This window comes from Ceratotherium simum, chromosome 2 (assembly GCF_057802395.1).
Source record: "Ceratotherium simum simum isolate JZ-2026a chromosome 2, ASM5780239v1, whole genome shotgun sequence".
Lineage (NCBI taxonomy): Eukaryota > Metazoa > Chordata > Mammalia > Perissodactyla > Rhinocerotidae > Ceratotherium > Ceratotherium simum.
The window spans coordinates 58,641,356-58,668,468 of NC_141901.1; the positions used below are offsets into that span (position 1 = coordinate 58,641,356).

General features: G+C 39.0%; 1 protein-coding gene across 2 annotated transcripts in view; it reads right to left on the reverse strand.

Moving 5' to 3' along the window:
- EEIG2 (EEIG family member 2) overlaps positions 1–26,335 on the reverse strand; it is a 67,081-nt gene extending 40,746 nt beyond the window's left edge. Inside the window, exon 1 of one of the 2 annotated variants that reach the window (XM_087446376.1) lies at positions 25,991–26,335. In XM_087446376.1, coding sequence (XP_087302502.1) covers positions 25,991–26,130 — 140 coding nt within the window. In that variant the 5' untranslated portion in view covers positions 26,131–26,335. The remainder of the gene's footprint in view (positions 1–25,990) is intronic. The other variant, XM_004420749.3, reaches the window with a different exon arrangement.
- Positions 26,336–27,113: the final 778 nt, after the last annotated feature.

Sequence of the window (27,113 nt, forward strand, 5' to 3'; positions counted from 1 at the left end):
TGCAAGCTTCACGGTAACCACAAATAAAAAATCTATAGCAGATACAAAAAAGATAAAGAGAAAAGAATCAAATTATATCATTACAAAAAATCAGCAAATCATAAAGGAAGACAGCAAGATAGGAAGAGAGGAACAAAAGAATCACAAAAACAGATGGAAAAGAACAAAATGGCAATAGAAAGTCTGTATCTATTAATAATTAATTTAAATGTAAATGGACTAAACTCCCCAATCAAAAGGCATAGAATGGCTGAATGGGTGAAAAAAAAACAAGATCCCAGGGTGCTGGGAAAACTGGTTATCCACATGTAGAAGAATGAAACTGGACTCTTATCTCATACTATATACAAAAATCAACTTAAAATGGATTAAAGACTTAAACATAAGACCTGAAACAGTAAAAACATTAGAAGACAACAAAGGGGAAAAAGCTTCTTGACACTGATCTGGGCAACAATTTTTTTTGGATATGACATCAAAAGCACAGGCAACAAAAGCAAAAATAGACAAGTGTGATTGTATCAAAAAGCTTCTGCACAGCAAAGGAAACAATCAATAGAATGAAAAGGATACCTATGGAATGAGGGAAATATTTGCAAACCATATACCTGATATCCAAAACATATAAGGAACTCAAACACTCAATAGCAAAAACACCCAAATAACCCAATTAAAAAATGGGCAAAGGACCTGAAAAGACATTTCTCAAGTGAAGATATATAAAAGGCCAACAGATATGTGAAAAGGTGCTCAACATCACTAATCATTAGGGAAATACAAATCGAAACCACAATGAGAGATCATCTCACACCGGTTAGAATGGCTATTATCAATAAGACAAAAGATAACGAGTGTTAGTGAGAATGTGGAAAAAAAGGAACCCTTGTATACTGTTGGTGGGAATATAAATTGGTATAGCCATTATGGAAAACAGCATGGAGGTTTCCTAAAATTAACAACAGAATTACCAGGGCCGGCCTGGTGGCGCAAGTGGTTAAGTGCGCGTGCTCTGCTGCGGTGGCCCGGGGTTCGCTGGTTCGGATCCCGGGTGTGCACCAACGCACCGCTTGTCAAGCCATGCTGTGGCGGCGTCCCATATAAAGTAGAGGAAGATGGGCATGGATGTTAGCCCAGGGCCAGTCTTCCTCAGCAAAAAGAGGAGGATTGGCAGATGTTAGCTCAGGGCCGATCTTCCTCACAGACACAAAAAAAACAGAATTACCATATGATCCAGCAATCCCACTTCTGGTACACATCCAATGGAAATGAAATTGGTATCTTGAAGAGATAGCTGCACTCCCATGTTCATTGCAGCATTATTCACAATAGCCAAGGTATGGAAACAACCAAAGTGTCTTTCGATGGATGAATGGATAAAGAAAATGTGGTGTGTATATATATATATATATATATATATACACACACACACACACCCCCACACACACAACCACACACACACAGTACAATATTATTAAGCCATAAGAAAGAAGGAAATGTGATAACATGGGTGAACCTGGAGGGCATTATGCTGAGTGAAGTAAGCCAGACTCAGAAAGACAAACACTGCATGACCTCGCTTAAATGTGGAATCTAAAATAGTCGAACTCATAGAAACACAGAGTAAGATCGTGGTTGCCAGGGTTTAGGAAGCGGGGGAAATGGGGGAGATGTTAGTCAAAGGGTACAAAATTCAGTCATACAAGATGAATAAGTTCTGGAGATCTAATGCACAGCATGGTGACCAGAGTTAACAATACTGTATTGTATACTTGAAATTTGCTAGAGAGTAGATCTTAAGTGTTCTCATCAGAAAAAAAATAAAAGGTAACTATGTGAAGTGATGGCTATGTTAATTAGCTTGATTATGGTGGTGATTTCACAATGTATATTAAAACATCAAATTGTACACTTTAAATATTAAGGTAAAATTAATTTGTCAATTATACCTCAACAAGGCTAAAAAAAAATAAAATTATTGTATGGATGAAATGCTTTGGAACCTACTGTACGTATTTTTCATGACCTGTATAGCCCCACCCAATGAAGCCACAAATAAGCTCAGATCCACTTGCTGGGTACTAAGACACTATCCAGACACACAAATACTGCCTTCTAAGTAGTAGACTGACATATGTGCTAGGACTCTGGAACAGGATCTTATGAGAGAGTAAGAAAGTCCAATGAGCCAAGAGATCAGTTTGGGATGAACTAAGGCTATGAAAACTGTACTTGCCCATTAATTAACTCATGATGTCACATAATAAAGGACCCTTATTGGAGAAGAAACCCAGAAATGATGAAGGCAGAAAATAAGAGCCTCGTATAGCCCTCTGGACAAATACACTGCCAACAACAGCAAACACTCAACAAATATCTGTTGACTGAATGAATAAATGTCACACATGGGCCACAAATGAACAGTCCCAGCTACTAATGCTTGCCTATGTTACTTCACAACTATTCCTACATCAACCCCTTTCCTGTGTCTAGCACCACTACCTTAACTCAGCCCTCAATAGCTCTACCTGAAATATGGCAACAGCTTCCTAAACAGTCCTTGCTCAAATCTACCCTCCTCATTGCTATGAGGGAGCTCCTTCTAAAATGCAAATTTGATAAGGTCATTCCTTTGTTTAAAATTCTTCACTGCTTCCCCATATCTTAGAGGATGAGGTCTGACCTCCTTAACATGGCATCTCCATGAATAGGCCCCTATCTTTAGTCTTAACTCTTCACCTTTTCTGTCTCATACTGCTTGACTGTTCTCCATTTACTTTACACTATTTCTCATTTGTATGCCTTTGTCCATGATGTTTGCTTTCCGTTGTATGCCATCTACTCTCTCTTTCAACTTCCCACATCCACCAGTTTAATGCTAACTCATTTAGTTTAGTCATTACCTTCTCTAGGAATCTTGCCTCAGCTCAGCCATCAGGTAAAAGCCTGGTGTCCTGTATGACCTGGGCTGCCTCAGTTCCCTGAATACCTCAGTGTCTGCCATTCCCCATCCTAGAGCACTGCCACTCAGGGGAGGGGCTGGCAAGAATGGGCTGAGTCTGCTTCCCCCAGGATGCGCCCCTAATTTCCTTTTTCCCTGCCTTGTTTCTGGCAGATTCTCCTATGATTACACATATTTCAAATGAACCAATATTGTAAATGAATTTTAAAAATTTATAAGCTTAAAAAATTGCTGACTATGCCGTTTCTTAATAGGATCTCAAGTAGAAATAGATTCATTAATTTAAAGAATCTTTTAGATTTTGTAACATCAAAAGAATAGCCCTGGAGTACTAAACAATTTCTCTAAATAAAAAAAATTTTTGCGTGCCTAAGGCAATGACTCAGAATTTTTTTTGTGATAATCTTTAATGTGTACACGCACACACACACACACACATACACACAGCTGTCAGAAAGCTGTCCAAATTACACAAACAAAAAAAAGTGGCAAAGGTAGTTTGTGACAGTTTGTTATACTGATAGGTTACCATGGAAACAAACTCAGACTACTTGGCAACTGGGACAAAAGTCACATTAGTACATGTTTTCCGTTATATGAGTCATTAATTTCCTATGAGTTTTATATGGTTGCTTAACCACTTTAAAGAAACAAAGCAACAGAATATGATTTGTGTTGATACTGTGGAAAGCCAAGTATTTCTAAAATAAAATGATAAAGCTGCTGATTGTGAAATACATAAGCAGAGGACTTAAAGGAAGATAAATGTTGCCATGGCCACTGTTTATGCTTCAGAAGAGTCAAAGAAAATCTAAAAAGTCTTTAAAAAATAAAAGTAACATAAAACTATGGATCCATTTTTTGTGACTAGTGAAGTTACTGTACCAGCAAATTGCATTACTTAATATTCTAAAATAACTTGCATATGTATACTCTAGGCACATATTTAAAATTATGCCATGTCTTGGTAATTCAAAGTATTTTTAACTTTTTAGAAACGGTGATTAAAAAAAAACTGCTAGGAGGAATGCAAGCCGTTTTGCCAGACAATATTACTGTAGGGAGGTTGAGAGCCAGTCTGCTTGGGTTCAAATTTTGCCTCTGCTACTTGCCAGCTGTCACGCTGGACACATTCTCTAACCTCTCTGCATTTCCGTTTCTTCCTCTGTGAAACAGGGAAAGTAACAGTACCTACACCTCCTGGGAATTTGGGGAAACCAAGTGAATTATTACACATGGTGTTTGGAACAGTATCTGGTTTATAGTGGATCTCAATAATAAATGCCAGTTGTTATTATCAAGGATATAAGTAGTTCTAAGCCCACTTACATTTGCCCTCCAGAGAGAAGTAGTGGTTAAATTTACAAGTAGAGAATTGTCTTCAACATTAACAGAGATTTCTACTTTATAAAACAGTATGGATTCCTGAGAAAATGACCTTTGGGAACTGAGGCAAAAACAAATATTTAAGACTCCAAGGATAAATTAGATCTATAAAATTGTGACTTTTAATTACAACACAAAGGATAAATGAATCTCTCACACTCCAGAGGTATTTTCGGCTTGAGTAATTGGGCGGACAGTGCTATCATTCAGTGGAAAAAAATGAACACAAGATTTTCTTTCATTCATTCATTCTGCTGGCGGTGTTAGTAAGGAAAGTGATACTCCAGTTTTAGACATTTTGAGGGTAAGGAGCCTGAGAGTCCCTCATTTGGAAATGTCCAGGAGGGAACATTAGAGATCCAGGAGATACACATAGAGACGTAGAACTCAAAGAAGAGGACATAGCTGAAAATACAAATGTGAAAGTCCTCAGCATGTAAATGGTCACTGAGGCCATGGGAATGGATGGGGCCATTCAGGAAGAGTGGGTAGAGTAGGAAGGAAAGATTCCGGAACTCTAGGGAACACTGATACCTAAAGTATAGGAGAAGAAGCGGGGCAGGCAAAGGAGACTGAAGGATTGATAGAGAGAGAAGCAAAGAAAATCATGTTATCACCAAAACCAAAGGAAAAGATTTTTAAGAGGAACTGCTCAACAGTATCAAACGTGGTAGAGAGGTCAGGTAAGATAAAGATTAAAAAGAAATAATGAAGTCACTGATACCATTAGCAAGTGTAGTTTCAGTGAAAAGGTGGGGATGGAAGGCAGATTACTATGGGAAGTGGAGACAGGGAACATAGACAATTGATTTCAAATATTTTAGTAATAAAGTGGAGAAAATTAGGGTGGCAGCCAGATGGGGATATGGGGTAGAGAAGGATTTCATTTTAACATGCAGGAGACTTAGGCATGCTTTGGTGCTGATAGGAAAGAACCAGCAAAGAGAAAAAGTCAAAGATTTGAGACAGTATGAATGATGGCGCCAGAGATTCATCCCTGAGAATGTTAGAGGGGATGGGATCCAGACAATAGTGGGAGATTCGCCCTGGAGGGAAGAGGGGAAATGAACAAGCTCTAACGCAGGCAAATTTGTCAAAATATCACTGTTCATTGCCCAGAACTGTTCTAATGAGAAATTTCATATAAAAAACACATATACCTATTGGTATACAATAGGTCCTCAAATAAATGTTTGCTAAATACTTGCTTGTTAGTCATCTGCTGTATATCTTACAAGACAATCTTTGTAGCCTCAGGCAAGGAGGACTGCCATTCAGTGACGTGGCAGATGTCCTAAAGAGAAATTTCATTTAAAAAAAGTATGCAAAATTATGCCCATTTTTACAGTATGATAATTGACTAGTTAATGATTGTTTTTATGAGTAAAAATGTTTAAACTCAAAATATGAATTTATGTTCACCTAAAGAGACATGTATTCTTTTTTATTTTTGAGGAAGACTGGCCCTGCGCTAACATCTGTTGCCAATCTTCCTCTTTTTCTTTTTTCTCCCCAAAGCCCCAGTATATAGCTGTGTATCATAGTTGTGGAGTTGTAGCTCTTCCACGTGGGACCCCGCCATAGCGTGATGAGTGGTGAGTAGGTGCACGCCCAGGATCCGACCAGGGAACCCTGGGCCGTGGAAGCAGAACGCCCGAACTTAACTGCTACGCCACTGTCCCGGCCCCTAAAGATGTATTCTTTAAGTTCCCCCATATCTAGTCACAGATCATTCTTTCTATATACTTTTTGATCACATTTCTAAACATTTAATACAAACAATTAGAATAATATAAAAAAGGAAAATGAGTACCCAGCTTAACTGTCAGTTAACACATAATTTTCTATTCATAACTTTTCAGCTTAACAGCCAGTGAAAGGAAAGCAGGATGGTATAATGGAAAGAGCAAAGGACAGAGAATCAAGATGTTTTCTATTATAAACTACATAAGTAACTTTGGACTAGTCATTTAACCTGTTGGGGCCTCAATTCCCTCATCTAGAAACAGAAGTGTTGAACTAGATGCTATGTAGCATAAAAATTTCATGAATCAAAATGAATATTTTTAACAAAAATATTTTATCATCCAAGAAAATTAATTTATTTTGCTGTAACTATACACATTCTACATAGCACCATTTCCCGACTTTCTAGAAAGGGCAGTACAGATGAAGAAGATACAATAAAAAATAAAATAATAGAAAAAAAAATCCTAACCTAAGGAAAGACCTCATACTAAAAATCTAAGAATACACATTATGGTCTAGGAAAATTTAATGAAAAGAAAACTATACAATAACTTCCCAATTTCAATAAGATAAAACTTCTTCAAGAATATAGGAAATTAAAATCAGGTTATATGTGTAGGAATGAAAATATGTTCCCCACAACTCTTAAAAACAAAGGGACAAGGGACTAACTTTACTCAGAACTCAGAAGTTGGTGTGAATTATGGATTCTATCCCTAGACCAAACTATGCATTGTGTATGAAGGAAAAAGAACGAGATTCTCTCAGACATGCAAGGACTAAGCAAAACAAAACAGAGCAAAAAACTATCACCCAGGTACCCTTTCTGAATAAGACACTTGAATTGTCCTAGAACAAGAAAAATGAATTAAAAGTTAGATCTTAAGAATCAAAAAAAGGCAAGAAACCAAATCCGTAGGTTACCTGTTCGTCAAAAATACTTTACTTTGAACAAAAGGACATTTTTGTCCTTTCTGAATAGTCTAAAAACAAGTGTGAAATAACAGCTGTAAACAGTTTCTTCAATCCGCCAGTGTCTAGATCAAGAGATGTATGGCTCCTTTTTGTCTATGGACTAAAGGCCAAATTCTTCAACTACATATTCAACCGTCCATGGTCTGCCTCAATCTCTCAAATTTGATCCTCTATGATTTACCTGTGCTGAATCTTCACTAATTAAATTATCCACTATGTCCTACCCAGGCACTATGCCCCTGCACACCTGCCTTTTTGCTGTTCTCTCCCTTTGGGATGCCTTCCCAAATGCTTTCTATCCATTTCCTACCATCCAACCTCATCCACCCGGTACAATGGAAAGGGAACAAATTTCAGAGCCAGAAGACCTGGGCTCAAGTCTAATTTCAACACCAAATGATGGTGAACAAATTACTTTCTGCTACATAAATTTCCTCTTTTATGAAATGTTTTGTAGTCAGTTACACATTGGTAAACATATGCTGCCTGAATCTATAAGATAGCATAAAAACTTATTTCAAAGGGCAGTTTGAAAATTAAATGATATAATATGTACATAAAGCACGATGTAAACCACAAAGTGTTATAAATCAAGACTTCACTCAAAAGTTTTTTCTATGATACATTTCCTGAGTCCCTGACTAAAATTATTATCTTGTTCCTATAAACTCCTGGGACATTTTATATGCACGTCTGGAGCTGCCTTGCAAATGAAAGATGCTGAGAGTGAAGAAATAGGACTTGAATGAAGTTTTGCTGTGTGTTATGAACATACTCCTCCTTTGGTATTTTCACAAGTATAATTATTGAAAGGGAACTCTATAGTATCAGAGAAGGTTTTCTGGTATAGTGATATTAAATAGTGAATTCCAAAGAACATGTTCAGGTCATCAAGACCTATTTGGAAATATAGATAAGGAGGAGAAGACTGCAGAATGTCTACATTCTGGAGATTGAGAGTGAAACGAGCCAGTGACACAGTTGGAATGTGACAAAATAGCACAAAGATATTCACAAACTGTGCTGTGAAGACTCTACTCCGGCTGTCTTGGCTATCCTTAAAATCATGATAATGATATAACAATGAGGAAAAACTCATGCAAATGAAGTAAATTAAAAAGAAAGCCATAGCAACACAGTTTAGCTAGCTCTACTATGAAGGCAGGTCTGGGGAAGAGACTGAAGAGTTCCACGCAGCAGTGAGGTTACAGGGGGGTTGTATATAAAAGAACTGTACTAAGATACACGTTGGGATATTTCTTGAATGACACAGACCTCCTGTGGTATCTCCTGCTGACTTTGATTACAGTCAGTGTAAACCTTATGTTTATGCATCACAGTGTGTTATCTGACATGTCTGATACCATTCCTCACATGGAAGTAAACCCCAGTGGGAGCAGAGTAGGTGAGTCAGAGAAACTGCAATAAATATTTAAAATAGCTTCTCAATTATTTTGTATGCTGGTTTTATATGGGTTACCTTAGCAAAAATAGCTGTCAGATTCATTCTGACTTACTATCAGTTGGTACGAATTTACAGTTTCTCAAATTAAGAAATGGCAAGTGCTGATATTGCAGTTCTTACTGAGTTCTGGTTGCTTCAGGAAGTCTTAGACTTTATTAGTATAATGAGCTGGTTTACAGTTCTCAACTGTATATAATGCATAATATCTGTATTACTAACAATGATTGAGTTTATTTTTCCACTAATAGAAACTATAAAGGTAATTTATGGTTGCTTATAAAAGGTTCCTTAGTAACTTAGCCTGCAAGCAAAATTTTGGAATGAATTACCTTCTTTTGCAAGGACTGTGAACAATCTTTCCTAACTACCTTCCTGGGTTGTTATTTCTAAAACTGTTTCTGCCCTGCACATAGCAGAAATATGTTCAAGGATATTCCAAGTATATGGAATATAGGATAGGTCAAGTAAGATATTTATTTGAGCTTTCTGGAAGTCATTCCTTAACCATAAGGAATGATTAAAATGGGGAGACCTTCATGTCCAGGATGGTACACAGAGGTGATACTTTGTGAGGAAGACTAGCCCTGAGCTAACATCTGTTGCCAATCTTCCTCTTGGAGGCCCTGGGCTAACATCCGTGCCCATCTTCCTCTACTTTATATGGGATGCCGCCACAGCATGGCTTGACAAGTGGTGCGTTGACCCGTGCCTGGGATCCTAACTGAAGCAGAGCGTGCGAACCTAACCACTATGCCACTATGCTGGCCCCCAGAGGTGATACTTTTAAAAATATAAAACCTTATGGGACCCTGAATTGGCCTCAAAAGGTAATAATTGAAGATAAAATGTTAATAACTTTATGTTTAGACAGCAGCACTAGAGAATTCCAAATTGCTACTGAAATGTAGTTGCAGTCTGTGAACAAGGAAACATAAAATTTTAACTGGAAAGAAAATGTCACTAAATGAGTTCATTCTAATGCTATGCTAGTGATGACTCACTAAAATGAAATGAAGCAAACACATGAAGGCCAAAATCAATATTATGGGTAGTTCCTCATTTCATCAGGATAAATAAATCTTGGATGTGTAAGCAAGTTTCTAAGCTACAATGCTTGGAAATAGCATTTGATTAGGAAAAGCCTGAGAATTTCTTCTGAAATCAGTAAACAGATTTCAGGACAGAAAAAAATAGTTTTCTTTAAGATAACAGAAAGACTTTCAGTCATGAGTTCGTTTCTAATACCTGTAACCGTATTTTCCCTTACACTATTCCTTTGCCCCAACCTATAATCATGTTCAAGTCTCTACCCTAAAAATAAATACATAAAATAAAATTGTTTTTTCCTCTTTTCCCCCTTTTACCTAATTCCACTTTTCTCCTTCTCTTCATTAACAAACTTCCCAAAAGAACAACTGTACTCAATGCTCCTGCTGCTTCACCACCTGCTCACTCCCTAACCCCTTGAAACTTGGTTCTGCTTCTACGACTCCAATGAAACTACTCCTCAAGTTCATCACTCGTCAGCCACATGCAAAAGAATCAAACTGGACCACTATCTTACACCAAACAGAAAAATTAACTCAAGATGGATTAAAGACTTGAACATAAGACCTGAAACCATAAAACTCCTAGAAGAAAACATAGGGGGTAATAAGCATCTTGACATAGGTCTTGGCGATGATTTTTTGGATTTGACACCAACAGCAAAGGCAACAAAAGCAAAAATAAAAAAGTCAGACTACACCAAACTAAAAAGCATCTGCACATCAAAGGAAACCATCAACAAAATGAAAAGGGAGAAAATATTTGCAAATCATATATCTGATAAGGGGTTAATATCCAAAATATATAAAGAGCTCAAACAACTCGGTAGCAAAAAATCCAATTAAAAAATGGGGAAAGGATCTGAATAGACATTTTTCTAAAGAAGACACACAAATGATGAACAGGTACATGAAAAGGTGCTCAACATCACTAATCATTACGGAAATGCATATCAAAACCACCATGAGACATCACCTTACACCTGTTAGAATGTTTATTATCGGCGCCGGCCCCGTGGCTTAGCGGTTAAGTGCGCACGCTCTGCTACTGGCGGCCCGGGTTTGGATCCCGGGCGCGCACCGACACACCGCTTCTCCGGCCATGCTGAGGCCGTGTCCCACATACAGCAACTAGAAGGATGTGCAACTATGACATACAACTATCTACTGGGGCTTTGGGGGACAAAAAAAAGGAGGAGGATTGGCAATAGATGTTAGCTCAGAGCCGGTCGTCCTCAGCAAAAAGAGGAGGATTAGCACGGATGTTAGCTCAGGGCTGATCTTCCTCAAAAAAAAAAAAAAAAAAAGAATGGTTATTATCAAAAAGACAAGAAATAACAAGTGATGGTGAGGATGTGGAGAAAAGGGAACCCTTGTGTGCTGTTGGTGGGAATGTAACTTGGTGCAGTGACCATGGAAAACAGTATGGAAGTTCCTCAAAAAATTAAAAATAGAATTACCATATGATCCAGCAATCCTACTTCTGGGTATTTATCTGGAAAAAACAAAAACACTAACGCAAAAAGATACATGCACCCCCATGTTCACTGCAGCATTATTTATAATGGCCAAGATATGGTAACAATATAAGTGTCTATTGATGGATGAATGGATAAAGAAAATGTCGTATATAAATATATGCACACACACACACACACACACACACAATGAAATATTATTCAGCCACAAAAAAGAATGAAATCTTGCCATGTGTGACAACATGGATAGAACTTGAGGGCATTATGCTAAGTGAAATAACTCAGATAGAGAAATACAAATACTGTATGATCTCACTTATATGTGGAATCTTAAAAAACAACAAAACAAAACAAAACACCGAGCTCATAGATACAGAGAACAGATTGGTGGCTGCCAGAGGCAGAGGGTGAGGGTTGAGTGAAACAGGTGAACGTGGTCAAAAGGTATAAACTTCCAGTTATAAAATAAATAAGTCATGGGGATGTAATGTACAGCACGATGACTAAAGTTACTACTATTATTGCATACTTGAAAGTTGCTAAGCGAGTAGATCTTAAAAGTTCTTATTGCAAGAAAAAAAAATTTTTTTTAACTACGTATGGTGATGGATGATAACTAGACTTTATTGCGGTGATCATTTCACAATATATACAAATATAGAATCATTACGTTGTACATCTGAAACTAATATAATGTTATATATCAACTATGCCTCAATTATATTAGAAAAAAAAACTTCACCAAAGACTTGCTGATTGTCAAATAAAGAGAGCAGCTCTCATACCACCCCATCTCTCCACACTACGGCAGAGCTGAACACTCTCCTCTAAAGCTTTTTCCTCAGTTAGCTTCTGTGATACCTCATACCTCTCCAATGTTTTGGTCTCATTTTCCTTAATTAGGTCTTTTTCTACCAAGGTTCTATCCTTTGGCCCTTGTGTTTAGTTCATATGCCTTCTCTGGCTTGACCTTAACCATGTGGATTATTTTAAAGTCTAGGTACGAAATCCTGACTACTCTGCTCAGTTTCAGACATAAGTTCTCAGTTGCCCACCATACCTCATCACAGACCTTGCTTGCATCTCACATTCAAACGTTCACAGGAAAAAGCTCAGTATTGGCAAGAGAAGGAAAAAATTGGAAACAACAGGAATATCCAAAACAGAAGAACTGTTACTTAATTTCTAGTCCATTCATGAAACAATATTATATATGGCACTATTAAAATAACATGCTTAAAGTGTTTAATAATGTGGAAAATGCTTATATTATAATGTTCAGTAAATAAAAAAGCAAGACAAAAAATTGTATATGTAATTTGGCTTCTGTGTAAAAAATGAATTGGAAGAAACTGGAAAGGTATATTTCAAAATGTTAACAGTGATTATCTCTGATCTGTAACATTTTCTTCTTTGTAATTTTAGTATTTTCCAAATTTTCTATACTGATCTTGAATTAATTTTAGAATCAGAAAAAATGGAGGGCTCAAGGATATTGCCTACAGAATAAAATCCAGTCTTCACAGAACGGCATCCAAGTCCTGCCAAAATCTGGCCGCCAATGCAGTCTTGTCCTTCACTACAGCCCCCAAACATTCTCTGTTCCGCTCTGCTACCTAGTCACCATGTGCTCGATGCTGTCCACTTTTATGGTTCTGTGCTCCTGTTTATCAAGTCTGTTCTCTCCTACCCCAAAGCAGGACATTTTGACACTGAAGAGCTTTGTTCCCTAAACCATAATACAGAGCTGGAGGGCAATGCTCAAAATTCTCTCTTAGATTAGCTAAGAAAGAAAAATTCTACAAGTCTTTCCAATCCATAATGAATATTATTGGTAGCAATAATAAACATAAAATTGGCTAAAATAACTCATTGGCTAAAATGACACACAATAAAGATTGCTCTTGGCTATGAATTGCCACAAAAATTAAGAATTCTTATCAGAATTTAGATATGTAAAATCTGATCCTGAAAAACTGGACTTTATAAAAATAATAGCCACTATATAGATTATGGCAGATTAATATAAATTAGGATAGATATTAAAATCTTTACATTTGTTTTATGACTCATGTTCATTGTAAAATATACAGAGAAGAGAATAAACACCAAGGAAAATAATTTCATAAAATGAAAATTGAAGTGAAAAAATAATAGAAATAGTTCAATTGCCTGAAATAATGCCCGGCACATGGTAGACAAAGAACAGATATTTGTTAAATGAAAGAATGAACTGCTTTGTATAGAAAATTGTCCAGGGAATTAATTAGACTGGCTTAATGAGTTTTGTCAGAAAATGCTTTTTTAAATCAGTTTTATTTATAATTCACATACTATACAATTCATCCACTAAAAATGTACAATTCAGTGGTTTTTGCATATTCACAGTGTGTGAAACGACCACCACAGTCACTTTTAGGACATTTTCATCACCTCCAAAAGAAACCTCATACCCATCAGTAGTCACTCCCCATTTTCCTCCAAGCCCCAACCCTAGGCAACCACTCAGCTACCTCCTGTCTCTGTAGATTTTGCCTATTCTGGACATTTCATATAAATTGAATCACACAATGTGTGGTCTTTTGTGACTGCCATCTTTCACTTAGCACGATGTTTTCAAGTTTCATCCATGTTGTAGCATGTATCAGTACTCTATTTCTTTTTATTGCCTAATAATATTCCACTGTATGGATATCTTACATTTTATTTATGCATCCATCAGTTGACAGATATTGGATTGTTTCCACTCTTTGGCTATTATGAATAATGCTGCTATGAAAATTATGCACAAGTTTTTGTGTTGACATGTTTTCATTTCTTTTGGGTATATTAGCGGAATTGCCAGATCATATGGTAATTGTTCAACATCTGAGGACTTGCCAGTCTGTTTTTCAAAGTGGTTTCACTAGAAAATGCTTTCTTGATGGAGATTTAGTACTAATGTACTACTCTTTAAAATAGTTCTTAATAATAAATGCAAGCCAAAATGTTATTAGAGTCAAAATGTCTGACATTCTCTCATCCCATTTCGCTCCTACTAGTTAAATCCTACTAAACTTTCAAAGCTTAGCTCACATGCCACCTCTTCCAAGGAGTCTTCCCTACTTTCTCAGTCAGAATTAAGAGCTCCCTTCCTCCTTTGAACTGCCATACAATTTTATTTGTACATTTACTATAGCCTTTGTCACTCTGCCCTATATTGCATTAACAATACACGTGTTAGGGCCAGCCCAGTGCCGTAGAGGTTAAGTTCACATGCTTGGCTTTGGTGGGCTGGTGTTCGCAGGTTCGGATCACTGGCGCGGACCGATGCACTGCTTGTCAAGCCATGCTGTGGCGGCATCCCATACAAAGTAGAGGAACATTGGCATGGATGTTAGCCCAGTGCCAATCTCCCTCAGCAAAAAGAGGAGGATTGGCATCGGATGTTAGCTGAGGGCTAATCTTCCTCACCAAAAACAAAAACCGAAATAACATATGTGTCAGTATATGCCACTAAACTGCAGGCTCCTTGATGGTAAAAACTTATATTTGATACCTATGTTTACAGTAATGACTATTATGAAGAATAAATCATTTGAGGTGATGGAAAGGGCTCATGCACAAGATTAAAGTAAATGTCATATGTAGTATTTTCACAGAATAAACTTATCTGCAAGGTAATATATTTAATAAAAGATAAACTTGAAATAATATAACCAATAAATGCTGATATTTGCTGATGAGCAACAAAAAAGATATATCTCAAGACTTATATAATAAGCAAAAATAACGACTTACATAAGCAGAAACACAAATAGGAAAAAAAGAGGGACTTTCCTAAAACTGTTAGATAAAAATTAATTACTGTATAAGCCCATATGTCTATATTTTATTAAATCATACAGTTGGTAGAATGACTGAATAGACTCTTCAATGCTATGGCAAAATGTCCCTATATTATGAAGTTTAAAAAGGAGAAAACTGTCTTTTTAATGCTAATCCATTTTACTTGAATATACTAACATGTAAATAATTGGCTTGGCTTAATAAAAATTTGGGGACATTGAAATATTTATTCATTTAAAAAATTGTGGTAAAATACACATAACATAAAATTTACTATCTTAACCATTTTTAAGTGTACAGTTCAGTAGTCTTAAGCACAATCATATTGTTCTGCACCAAATCTCCAAGAACTCTGTTCGTCTTGTAAAACTGAAACTCTGTCCCCATTAAACAACAACTCCCCACTCCTCCCTCCCCCTAGCCCCTGGCAACCACCATTCTACTTTCTGTCTCTATGGATTTGACCACTCTAGGTACCTCATATAAGTGGAATCACATAGTGAATGGTAGGTGAATGGATAAATAAACTATGGTACATTCAGACAAGAGAAAACTATTCACAGTGCTAAAAAGAAATGAGCTACCAAGCCATGAAGACGTGGAGGAAACTTAAATGCATATAACTAAATGAAAGAAGCCAATCTGAATAAGATTACCTACTGTATGATTCCAACTATAGGACATTCTGGAAAAGGCAAAACTATGGAGACAGTGAAAAGATCAGGGATTGCCTTGGGTTAGGAGAAGGTAGGGATGAACACGTGGCACACAGATTTTTAAGGCACTGAAACGATCCTGTATGATACTCTAATGGTGGAGACATGTCATTATACATTTGTCAAAGCTCATAGGATATACAACACCAAGAGTGAACCCTAATGCAAACCGTGGACTTTGGGTGATAATGATGTGTCAATGTAGGTCCATCAACTGTAACAAATGTACCACTCTGGTGTAGGATGTTGATAAAGGGGGAGGCTGGACATGTGTGCAGGCAGGAGGTACATGGAAACTCTCTGTACTTTCCACTCAGTTTTGCTGCAGACCTAATATTGCTCTAAAAGTCTATCAGAAAAAAAACAAAAAAACAAAAAAAACCCAAGAAGGTGGGCAGAAACACCCTCAAGGAATTCACTGAAGGAATCAGAGATGTGGGAGGTTAAAGTGTGGAGAACAAGGTTCATGGAAGCCAAGATAGTGATGTTTCAAGAAACAGGTAATTCTCACAGAATTTCGAATAGAGCACAAAGGCACAAATGAGAAAACACTGACTAGAAACAGCAATTAGAGATGGCTGATGATATCAGGAAGGACAGTTTCCACTGAGTGATGGGGTGGAGGTTAGAGTATGGGATTGAGAGGACAGGAGGGATGCTTGAGATAGTAAATGTACATTATTTCTTCATGAAGTTTGGATCAGAATTGTATTGAGAGAGAGAGAGAGAAGTTAGATGGAGATGGGATCAAAGACCCAGGGAAATGGATTGGCACTGAACAAGAGGAAGAATATTTTGTCCTCTGAAATGGAGTGAAAAGATTATTGAAGGTATAGATTAAGTTTGTAGGTAGGGAAGTGTGAAACATAAAGAAAGAAAGAGACACAGAAAATAAAAGGAGGCAAGGCCTTCTAAGAAGTGGAAGGCAAGACCTAATATGACTTCATTCTTGCACTCCTAGAAGTAACAGCTGGAGAAACTGTCTTGTATTACCTGGGCCTTAGATATGGCACTGAATTATTTTACAGCCATGTGCTGCATAAAGACGTTTCAGTCAACGACGGACCATATATATGGCAGTGGTCCCATAAGATTAGTACCATATAGCCTAAGTGTGTAGTAGGCTATACCATCTAGGTTTGTGTAAGTACACTCTATGACATTTGCACAATGACAAAATCACCTAACGATGCATTTCTCAGAACATATCCCCGTTGTTAAGCAACAATGACTGTATAACCATAGTGGAAATCCTAAGTCCATTCTATGTTCTGGGTATATTTCTCATCCCTGTAATCCACTGGAAAAGACTAAAATGCAAGTTCTGGTCACCCATTCTCCCTAAATCCCCAGTCTGCTCTTTCCTACTGTTCTATTTTTCCTCACTGTAATTCATTTTCCTGTTGCTGCTCTTTCCCAACTCATTCTACCATACCACTTGAAACCCTGGTTCCATGGTTAAACAAGCTCTTACATTCTCAACCTCTTCACTTAACACTCTATTCACTGCCTAACCGAAACCTGGCTATCTCATGAAGACACTACTTGTATTGAAGCCCTGTAGGGTAGATGATGTTTATTCTCCACCCTCATATTCCACAGGAGGCAGTGCCAGCATTTTCCTAACACCTCAATGCCACTTGTAGGCTGTAACTATTCTGCTTTCAAGCTTGAGGCTTAAAAGCTTGAAGCACTTGACATCTGGCTATGTCACACTCTTCCTCTCCTAGTTAATGTCACATTGAAGCACCTGTTTTCAATCTCTCTCTCTTCACCCCAACACCTGCAATCATATTGGCTATTTTTACACCATGCAAATAACCTAACACCCTAGATGCAGAGTTCTTTGCCCCAAGCTTATCTTCATACCACTTTAGCAACACCCACACCTTAGACCTTGCCAACTCTCCAGACTGCTCTACCTGAGGAATCTCAAGCTTTCATATTGCACTCTCTGATCACATCTCCTACCCTACCTAATCTGTCACAGTCTCATTCCTTCCCTACGTACTTTCCTTTACAATCACTGAGGCCTTCATCTTCCAACCGTTCTATATTTTCCTGATTTATCTTCTTGGTCTGGTTTCCTCATGAATTGTGGACCCTATGACTGATTCCTTAAATTCCTTTCTTACCAACACTCTTAATTCCCTTGCCTCCTTGGCCTTTCCACATACCTACAAACTTCTAAATCTGAATCAATCCTACCATCCATTGTCTCCTATCTCAAACCTAGGAGCACTGTTAGAGAAAAATGCATGAACATGCACATTGCCATCATTAAAATTCATGTTTTAAATTTCAGTTGGGCCTTTTGGACTTGTCTTCAGTCAGCTTCCTCTCTCATTCTTTATAGAAGCTTTTCTGATCTTTTATCATCATCCTCATGTCCCTTACTCCACCTTTCTTGGCTATTACTGAGAAAGCTAAAGTCATCAGATGAGAATTCTCTTAAATTCAAGCCCTAAGCCAACCTACTAACTTTGTGTAAGTCAATCCCCTGGTTTTGGCTCCCTAGACCCTACAGTTATCAAAGCAAGTCCAGACTCCTTGAAATGACCACTCTCTCTCCCTCTCTTTAAGTGGCAGTAGTAATATACCACTATACTCAGAATGCTCCCTGCACACACCATGTTGCTGCTCCTTGCCACTGTGTATACTGTTCCTTCTATCATTCCATTCCCCTCTCCAGCTAGACTTTTTCCAAAACCTTGTTAAGGAATTCTCTTCCATGACACTTCCCCTGACTCCCCCTGCTCCAAAAAAAAAAAATCACTTAAACACTTCTTCCTACCTTTTCTTGTATTTATTTTTACTACTATAAATTTTATGCTGCATGGAAATTTTTCATAAAGGTAATTAAAAGAACGAATTTGGGTGAAACAACTGGTAGAAACAAGAACTATAGGAATTGAGTGAGAGGTGAAATCATAGTAGGATGGTGCAGAAAGATTTCATTCAGGTGTAGTAAGTGTTGGAAGGAAGCAGTGGGTGGACTGCAGGTTGGCACAGGTGTGCGCATAAAGCTCATGAGACATTGATCTAGATCCTGAAGAATGGTTGGAATTCGAATCAACTAAAAGAAGGGTGAAGAGGAGGTAGGAAAAGGAGAGCGTACCAAGGAGAAAGAAAGGCACACACACTGGCTAATATGAGCTGACCAGCCCGGAGGTTTAGGAAGAGCAGTATTAGGAAATAAAAATGAAAGCTTAATCATAGAATCTTGGAGTCAGAAAGTACCTTAAGAACGATCTAGGTCACCTATCCTTCTAAGGAAGGATTACATTCCGGACAAATGGAAGGGGTACTGAGGTAGCCTATTCACTACTGAACTCTTCTAAACGTTACATATTATTTTTTCTAATATTATACTGAATGGAAACATGCCTTCTTTAACATCTCCCCACTGGTCCTACTTCTGTCCTGTGAGGCACCCAGCATAAGTCTATTCCCTTTTATGGGACAGTCTTTCAAATATCTTTCATTTAATTGATGTGTGACCTTGAACAAATTATGTTGCTTTTCTGAGGATCAACTTTTTCATCTCTAAAAGAGAAGTGTGGCAGAGGCTAACTGTCCCCTGATATCTGTCCTCCCCTTCTCTTTATCATAACTGAATCTTTTGCTGGGCACATGGACACCCAGCAAAGAGTACATTTCTCATCCCTCCTTGGGGCTGGATGTGGCCTTGTGCTTAAGTTCTGGTCAACAGGTTGTGAGCAAAAGGGACTTCCCCATCCTCTTTCCTCCTTCCCAGCAGCTGGAATTCGGATGTGGGGTGAGCCAACTTAGTCCCTGTGGATGAGAACAATACCCTGGGCATGACAAAGCAACAAGATAAAAAGTCAGGGCCCCTGACAATCACATCAGCTTGGACTTCATATGAGAGAGAGATAAACTTCTATTGTGTTTAAGCCACTTGTTATTTTTTAATATATGTGTTATAGCACCTGACATATATCCTAACTCAATATGAGGTAACATCTCTAATAAAAGGGAGTCTATAAGAATTAAGTAAAATTAGGAATGTAAAATATACATATATACAAGTTCATTTTTTAGTATTTAAAGACCATCATTTTCTCTCGAGACTCATCCCAGTCCCCTGTTATTAACATAATTCAAGATTCCTCAGAATCTTAATATACTTCCCTGGATCTCTATTTGATAATGTCCCTCAAAGGCTGACACCTCAAACTGAACATTAATTCTTTATAAGCTGTGCACATAGAATAGCATATACTTCCCCATATATTTAATTTGGGGATCTCTGTATATCTGTCGTCCTTAGCAAAACTACAACAAATTCTTTCTCCAAATATCTGCACTCTTTCAAAAAATATTTATAAACTGCCTATTGTGCAAGGCTTAGTGATACAACAGTGAATATTAACCTACTGGTGTAAAATGGCATTAAATAATATTTTTACAAGGTACAACCATCCAGTAATGAGATTGAATTTTGAAGACTTACTACGGGAAAGTCACAGTTTGGGGGAAAAAAAGTATATGCATGAGTACTATGTTTCTTTTCTTATCTTTCATGTACAATAATCTTGGGGCAGATCTAAAAGGGCCAGGTCTAGTGACCTGTTTAGTGGTGTCACACGTTGGAACCAGTTTTCTGAGACTGGTATTTCAAAAAAGTCATACTACATATATTTACCTACTATTTTGTAAAAACACAAAAATGAGAAAACACATAAGATAAAATCTGAGAGGCAGTAGAGTTTAGTAACTAAGAGCGTACCCTGCAGCCAACCCGCCTCCCAGCTCTGCACTTACTAGCGGTGTAACTTTCAGCACCTCTTCATGCTTCTGTTTCTTCAGGGATAAAACGAGAGTAATAACCATAGTAATAATAGTAATAATGTAATAATAGTACCTTCCTCCTAGGATTATTTTGAGGATGTAAAGGCTTCTAAAAGTTCCTGGCACATGGGAAAAGTGCTCAATAAATGTTAGCTAGAATGGTATGTATCTGTATTCCCTTTCTTTGCAGAGAGAATGGACTTCTGAAAGCACATAGGATTGAAGATATCAAAACAAAATGTGATTTTTTAATGTCCAGGTGAAACAGGTCTGGTTCTTCCTGCTGCCCTCCCAACACTTGCCACTGGCCAAGGTGATAGTTTCTCTTGCTAACTCAGGACAGACGTTAGTTTCAAGAGTAACTGGATGGTTTGTTTCCTGAATCATCTTCTTGCGCTCCCATGCCCTTCTGCATGAACTGGGGGGTCACCGTGATCTGCCTTCAGCTGCTCATCCAGCTCCACGAACTTGAGCATCTCCTGATCAATGTTTAATGATATGGGAAGACACATTAAGTGAAAAAAACATACAAATACAGTATGATCCCACCTTGGTTTTTTTTTTTTTTTAAGTTATTTGATAAGTGTGTGTGGGAGGGTGTGTGTGTATATATATATGTACACGTACATGAATAAAGACTCCTGGATTATACACCAAAATATTAATAGTGATTACCTCTGGGTGGTTTGTTCATATGCAATTTTTGTTCTTTTCTTTTTCCTTTTCTATTTTCTAAGTTTTCCACATGAGTCCATGTTACTTTTGTAATAAGGAAAAAAGTTACTAAAAAGAAGTACACGATGTACAGTGAACTAAAATCTTGAAAACATGAAGATGTACTCTGGCCAAAGGGAAGAAATCCCTTCAGCTTGTTTACAAAGTAGAAGATCCAATACACAGATGTGCTCATTAGCTTCCCAGACACTCCCTGAATTCACATGGTTTTTTGCCACAAGTGCATGTGAAACTGAGAAGGAAGTATTTATCTACGAGCATAAAAAAAGATGAACAAAGTAAGGGAAATTTGGGAATCCTAAAAAATACATGAAAAATTTCTTCCTATTACTCCTTTACTAAAGCAGACCAGGAATTAAATCTGCTCTAACACTCCGAATAAACCTCAAAAGTGATTTAAATGCTTTTACAAAGGAAGAGTGCTGTGAAAAAATTTAAATAATGTAATATTCTGTCTTCATGAAAGGTCTTCAAAAATATTTTATTAGGCAATAATTTGGCTTCAGTTTATTAGATCACTATAATCGTGCAATGTATTTTCTGAAGGTTTTATTAACTATGGTATGTAAAAATCTGACCATTTTAATAACATTTATTACAAATAAATATCTTTTAGTTTTTATATTTTTTTCTAACCTCATCACTGGACAAACCTTCCCAGGAGAAACTGGATCCTTCTAAAATTAATTCTCACTAATAATCCTTAAAAGGGCAAAGTGGTTTAAGGACATTCTTAGATGAAAAGTTCAGTAAGCAAGTTTACTTAGAAAACACCAGAATCTAAGAAATACACAATAAATATGCCACCACCTGCTTACAGGCTCACTGTCACCTCAGTGTAGTATGTTAAACATATAACTTACTTCCTCATATCCTCCCTTACCTTATACTATATTCCCTTCAATAAAACAAAATAAAACAAAGATCCCTCTTGACTTCTTTACTTCTGTCATGTCATCAAGACATCTGTCATGGCATTATCATTTCATCAGTCACTTATATGAGAAACCTCTGAGTTCAGGTTCTTATTAGCTCCTGCCTGGGTTATTTTAATAGCCTCTTAACTTGTCTCTCCATCTCTAATATATCCCCACTTGAATCCAAAGAGCATCAACCCACCAGCCAGCTTAAATACCACTTTAATCACATTACAACTTAGTGTAAGAATCTTAGATTGAATTTTGTCCTGTGAGCAATGGACAGCAAACTCTTTTTAATGGCATTCAAGGTTTTTATCTTATGCTTCTGTTCAATGTGAACTCTACAACCAGGCTGATCTACCATCAACTCCTATTGATGGCTTGCTCAAGCTGTCCTCCCACTTGCACTTCCCTGTCAGTGCAAATTCATCCTCCCAGCATGCTCAGCTGAAAAGCTAATACAGTTTTCAGTAACCATTACCGCTGTAAATAAACTCTTTTCTTCCAGAGTTTCAACAATACTCACATATTGTCTGACTCATCGATTAGGCACTAAATCATACTGTCTCCTGCTGTCTAGCAATTACACATCTATGATCTAATTTCATTAAGTAAAGGTAATACCCTTATGGGAATTATATTTGTTGTACTTCTCATAGTCCCTGATAGACAGCTAGAAACTCAGTAAATGCTCAATTAATACTTGGTGAACAATGAATGATCTGCACCTTGAGTTTTTGTACAAAGCCAAATATATTTATAATTTGCTATGTACCTCTAAGGCTTTTCTCTAACAAAATGCACATTATTTTACTAAGTAGGTTCATGCATCAGGGGTCCCCAAGACCACCCTCAAGTTCAGTGATCCATTTGGACAACTCATAGGACTCAGCATATAGTCTTACTTATGGCTAAGTTTTATTACAGTGAAAGGATACAAAGCAGAACCAGCAAAGTGAAAAGGTGTATGGAGAAAAGTCCTAAGGAAACCAGGCACAAGCTTCCAAGAGTCCTCTCCCAGTGCAGTCACCCAGAACACAATTTCTCCAGCATCAAATTGTGACAACACATGCTGTCTAACAGGGACGCACATTAGAGACGCAATGCCTAAGGTTTTTTTAGGGCTGGTCACGTAAGCACCCTCTGCCTACCACATGCCAAAATTCCAGACTCCCAGAAAGTATTCTGCATAAGTCACACTGTTTGTAGTCTAGGCACAGAGAGCCACTCTTATCATTTAGGTAAAGTTTTATATCAGTGTTTATATCACTGTTGACCATTCAAGTCCCTGGATGCCAGTAAAGGGCCAACATTGTAAGCAGGCCTTTCTAAGGAGAGCAGCCTTGGGCCTGCTATGTTAACCCTTTTCTATGTAGTTCATTGCTTATTTTTATAGGAGAAATGTTACAGTGCTAACTATATTTGATTTATAAGAGGCACATGAAGTGATTTTTTAAAAATTAAAATCTAGCTTTTAATTAGAGATGCACTGCCTAGACTGGCATCCAAAAATTAAAAGTTATACAATTTTGAAATGATTCACATCCTTTAAGTATTTCAGGTTTTCTTTCTTTTTTCTAGTAAAACGAGGTCTCTTTCTCAAATCAACACTTTCATAATTGTCAAGATAGAGAAATTAAGTATAATATCTAAAGGAAATGAACCCTCTTGGACAAGCTCCTTATCATCTCTTTAAACGTCAACTGGGTGCCAGAGCACTATGTTAGCTACATCATCTTACTAAATCCTCAAAACAACCCTATATGCCAGCGGCCGTTTTCATTTTATAGATGGAAGCTTTGAGAGGCTACGTAACCCACCCAGGTTCACCACGGTGGAGCTAGGATTTAGGCTCAGATCTGTCTCATTCCAAACTCTTGCTCTTAGCATTACACCAGCTACTTCTACCTAACTTCAAAGGCATAGGCTCCTGATTATGAATCATTTCTCTCCAAACTATATGGTTTTTTTTTGTTTTTTGGTTGTTTGGTTTTACAGAGCACTATTCTTAACCTTACTGACCTTGATTAAAGCCAAATTTCAGTTGGAAGAGAAAGGGGTAAGTTTAACCCAGGATACTCTGCTTTTTTCCTTTCCAACTCTTACACAGTACAAATCAAAGTATACCTCTTGCTTGTTAAAACCATTAGGAAGCTCCCTATTCCCAAACTCTTCAGCATGGCACACAATCTTCTCCTTTATCTGGCATCAGTCTGTTTGAAATCAGACAGACCTGGATCCGAATCTTGGCATTTCACTTACCAGATGTGGGGACTTTGGGAAAGTTATTTTTGCTTTCTGAGGCTCGGTTTATTCATCCACAAAATGGGAATCCCTACCTCACAGGCTTGCTGTGAAAATTAAATAATATATTTAAAGGGCCCAGCCTATACATATCTGCTGAATAAGTGATTGCCTGCAATACCGGAGTAACTGACTTGTGAGAAGCAAGCCAGATGAACAATCTGAGGGAGAAAGGAGGTAGCAGGGAAGTACCCTGACCACCAGGTGTCACCACTGGCCCAGGAGAGCTGACCTAACCACCAGAGGCGGGGTGGGGGTAGGGGGACAACACCTGGAAGACATTCAAGAATTGGCTTTAGTTTTTCAACACCCTAAGAGCTGGTAAAATATTTGTGGCACCATTCTAGGTTACACTGTCCTCTTATCAGTGTGTTAAAAATGACTGTAGTATAATTAATTAGCTGAATATCCACAGAAGATTTCTTATTGCAGTTTAATTTTAAAACTATCCTCGGCTGACTTTTTTAATTCTGAGAATCAATAGTGCTTCATACCTCCTCTGCTTTGGCCAACTAGACATTTACATTTTCTGGCTTCCATAGGCTTCAATATTGCCACTTCAGACAGTTTTCTGGCCCCAATTCCAAAACCCATTGACATTATTTCCTTTATATTATTAATAGAGATGACAGATAAAAGGAAAGCAGAATATTTTTTGGGTAAAAATAAAGTCTATGAACAGTAAATTTAGGCAAAATAAGCATTATTAACCTTTTTCCTTGATCTCAGGAACTTAAAAGTTCATTGAAAAAACTTCCGTAAATTTTCTAATTTTTTAAGGAACACACCTTAGGGTACATCTGTCAACCTACAAAAAGCCTTGAAATGACTCAAGGAAAACTATCACTCCTGACTTCATTCTGGAACCTGCCAAAGACTCTCCCTGAGAGTGCCCAGGGGCTCATTTCAAAATGAGGGCAGGGCCTGGGCTCTCCTCTGGTTCTAAGTCCTCCACACTGAGAGTCACTAGTGGTCACTTCAAGACGGGTAATTCAGTGAGTGTTAGTGCGTAACTGGAGACGCAGCTTTCTGATGAGGCACAGACTGTTGTCCCGTCTGCCAGGAACACTTGACTCAAGTCACGCCTGACCAGGCCCACCCCAGCCGCATCCTAGGCGCCCGAGTCCCCGGCTAACCAGCAAGGGAGAAGGAGTTATGCTAAGCACAGGCTTCTGTTCGGAGCGGGCGCTCTTGGAACGCGAGCAGTTTGGGTTATTTTTGTTTTTGTTTTAACAACAGCTCAAGTTCCACTCTGCATTTCACAAACCTGAAAACGTCTTAAGAAAAACCAGAAGCATCTTCTCCCTTCTGCCCATTGCCCCCCTCCCATTTCTAGAGAATTTAGGGGGGAAAAGCAGATACCAGGAACCATCTGGAATGAGGAGCGCAGGAGCCAAGCCCAGCCGAGATGAACCCATTTGCGAAGCACTTTGTGCAGATCAATAAATTCCTGATTGATTTCACACTGGTCCCTAGAGAAAGGGGAGCTCACGAGGCTGGCTGCCCTCCCGGAGCAAATGGGCCGAGGAGAGAGATGCTGCCCATCCAACGAGGCCCCGCGGAGCGGGCGAGGGCGCAGCTGCCCGGGAGGCGCGGGCGGCGCGGAGAGCGCGTTACCTGGGGGACTCGGCGGTGAAGCTGCCGCCGTCCAGCAGCCGCATCTTGCAGAAGAGGACCCCGTTGACGAAGGGCACCGAGGAGAGCTCCTCAAGCTCGAAGTCCACCTTAAACTTAAACTTCTTCTTCTTCATCATCATGAGAGCCAGACGCCGGCGAGCAGGGTGCGGAGGTGGCCCCAAAGGGCGCGCGGACCGGCGCCGCCGCCTCAGCTCGGCCGAGCCCCGGGCCCGCGCAGCCCCATGGCCAGGGCCGCGAGCTGCGCGCGGGGGCGCGGCCGGGGGCGCCGCGCGCTGGCCGGGGCCGGGGCCGCTGCCGCCGCCTCTGGCGGCAGCACGGGCCGGAGGGCGGCGGCGGCCGCGGCGCGGACCCCGCCCGCCCGCGAGGAACGGTCGTGCTGCAGCTCGCCTGGGCGGTGGGCGCCCTTTGGGTGCGCTGCTCGCCGCCGCCGCCGCCCGTCTGAGAGCGGGGAGAAGCGAAGCTCGGAGAGCCGCCGCCGCCTCAGCGCCGCAGGACCCGGGGCGCCCCCAGCGGCCGCGGCCAGCAGCGCACCGCGGTGCGGAAGCCGGAGGGCGGGCGAGGAAATTCGGGGCGGGCGGGCGCTTCCCCGGGAAGCTGACCTGCGACGGCAGTTAGGGCGTCACGTCGCCCTGGGGTTAAAAAAAGACAAACCCAACCAAAGAGGAGCTTCCCTGTACAGCTTTCTCTCGGCCTTTCTGTCAGTTTTTGCTCCGCCTCCTTTCTCCCCTACCCCTCCCGTGATTTTTTGTTTCCCCTTGGGTTTGAGAGTCATGGGTTAATAGGGTTAATCAGAATCTCCACGACGTTGTTTTGTCAAATTGAGATTCTAAAACGAAAATTTCCTTTAGGTACTCTAAATTCACGAAACTTCCAATATAAAACGAGGACTAGGTGGAAAAAAGGAAAAGGATTAAAAGGTGTTGAGGGCCTACCAAGTGCCCAGGCACTGTACTGCCACAGGCGTTTTGTCTTGTTTATACTTTAATTCCAGTCACCAAGATAAAAGAGTACAGAAGGGGTTAAAATAATACCGTCCCTTTTAAAATTTGGCTGTCCAAACCGAGAAGTGAAAAGCCTAAAAGTAAAGTCTCCCTAGATGCAT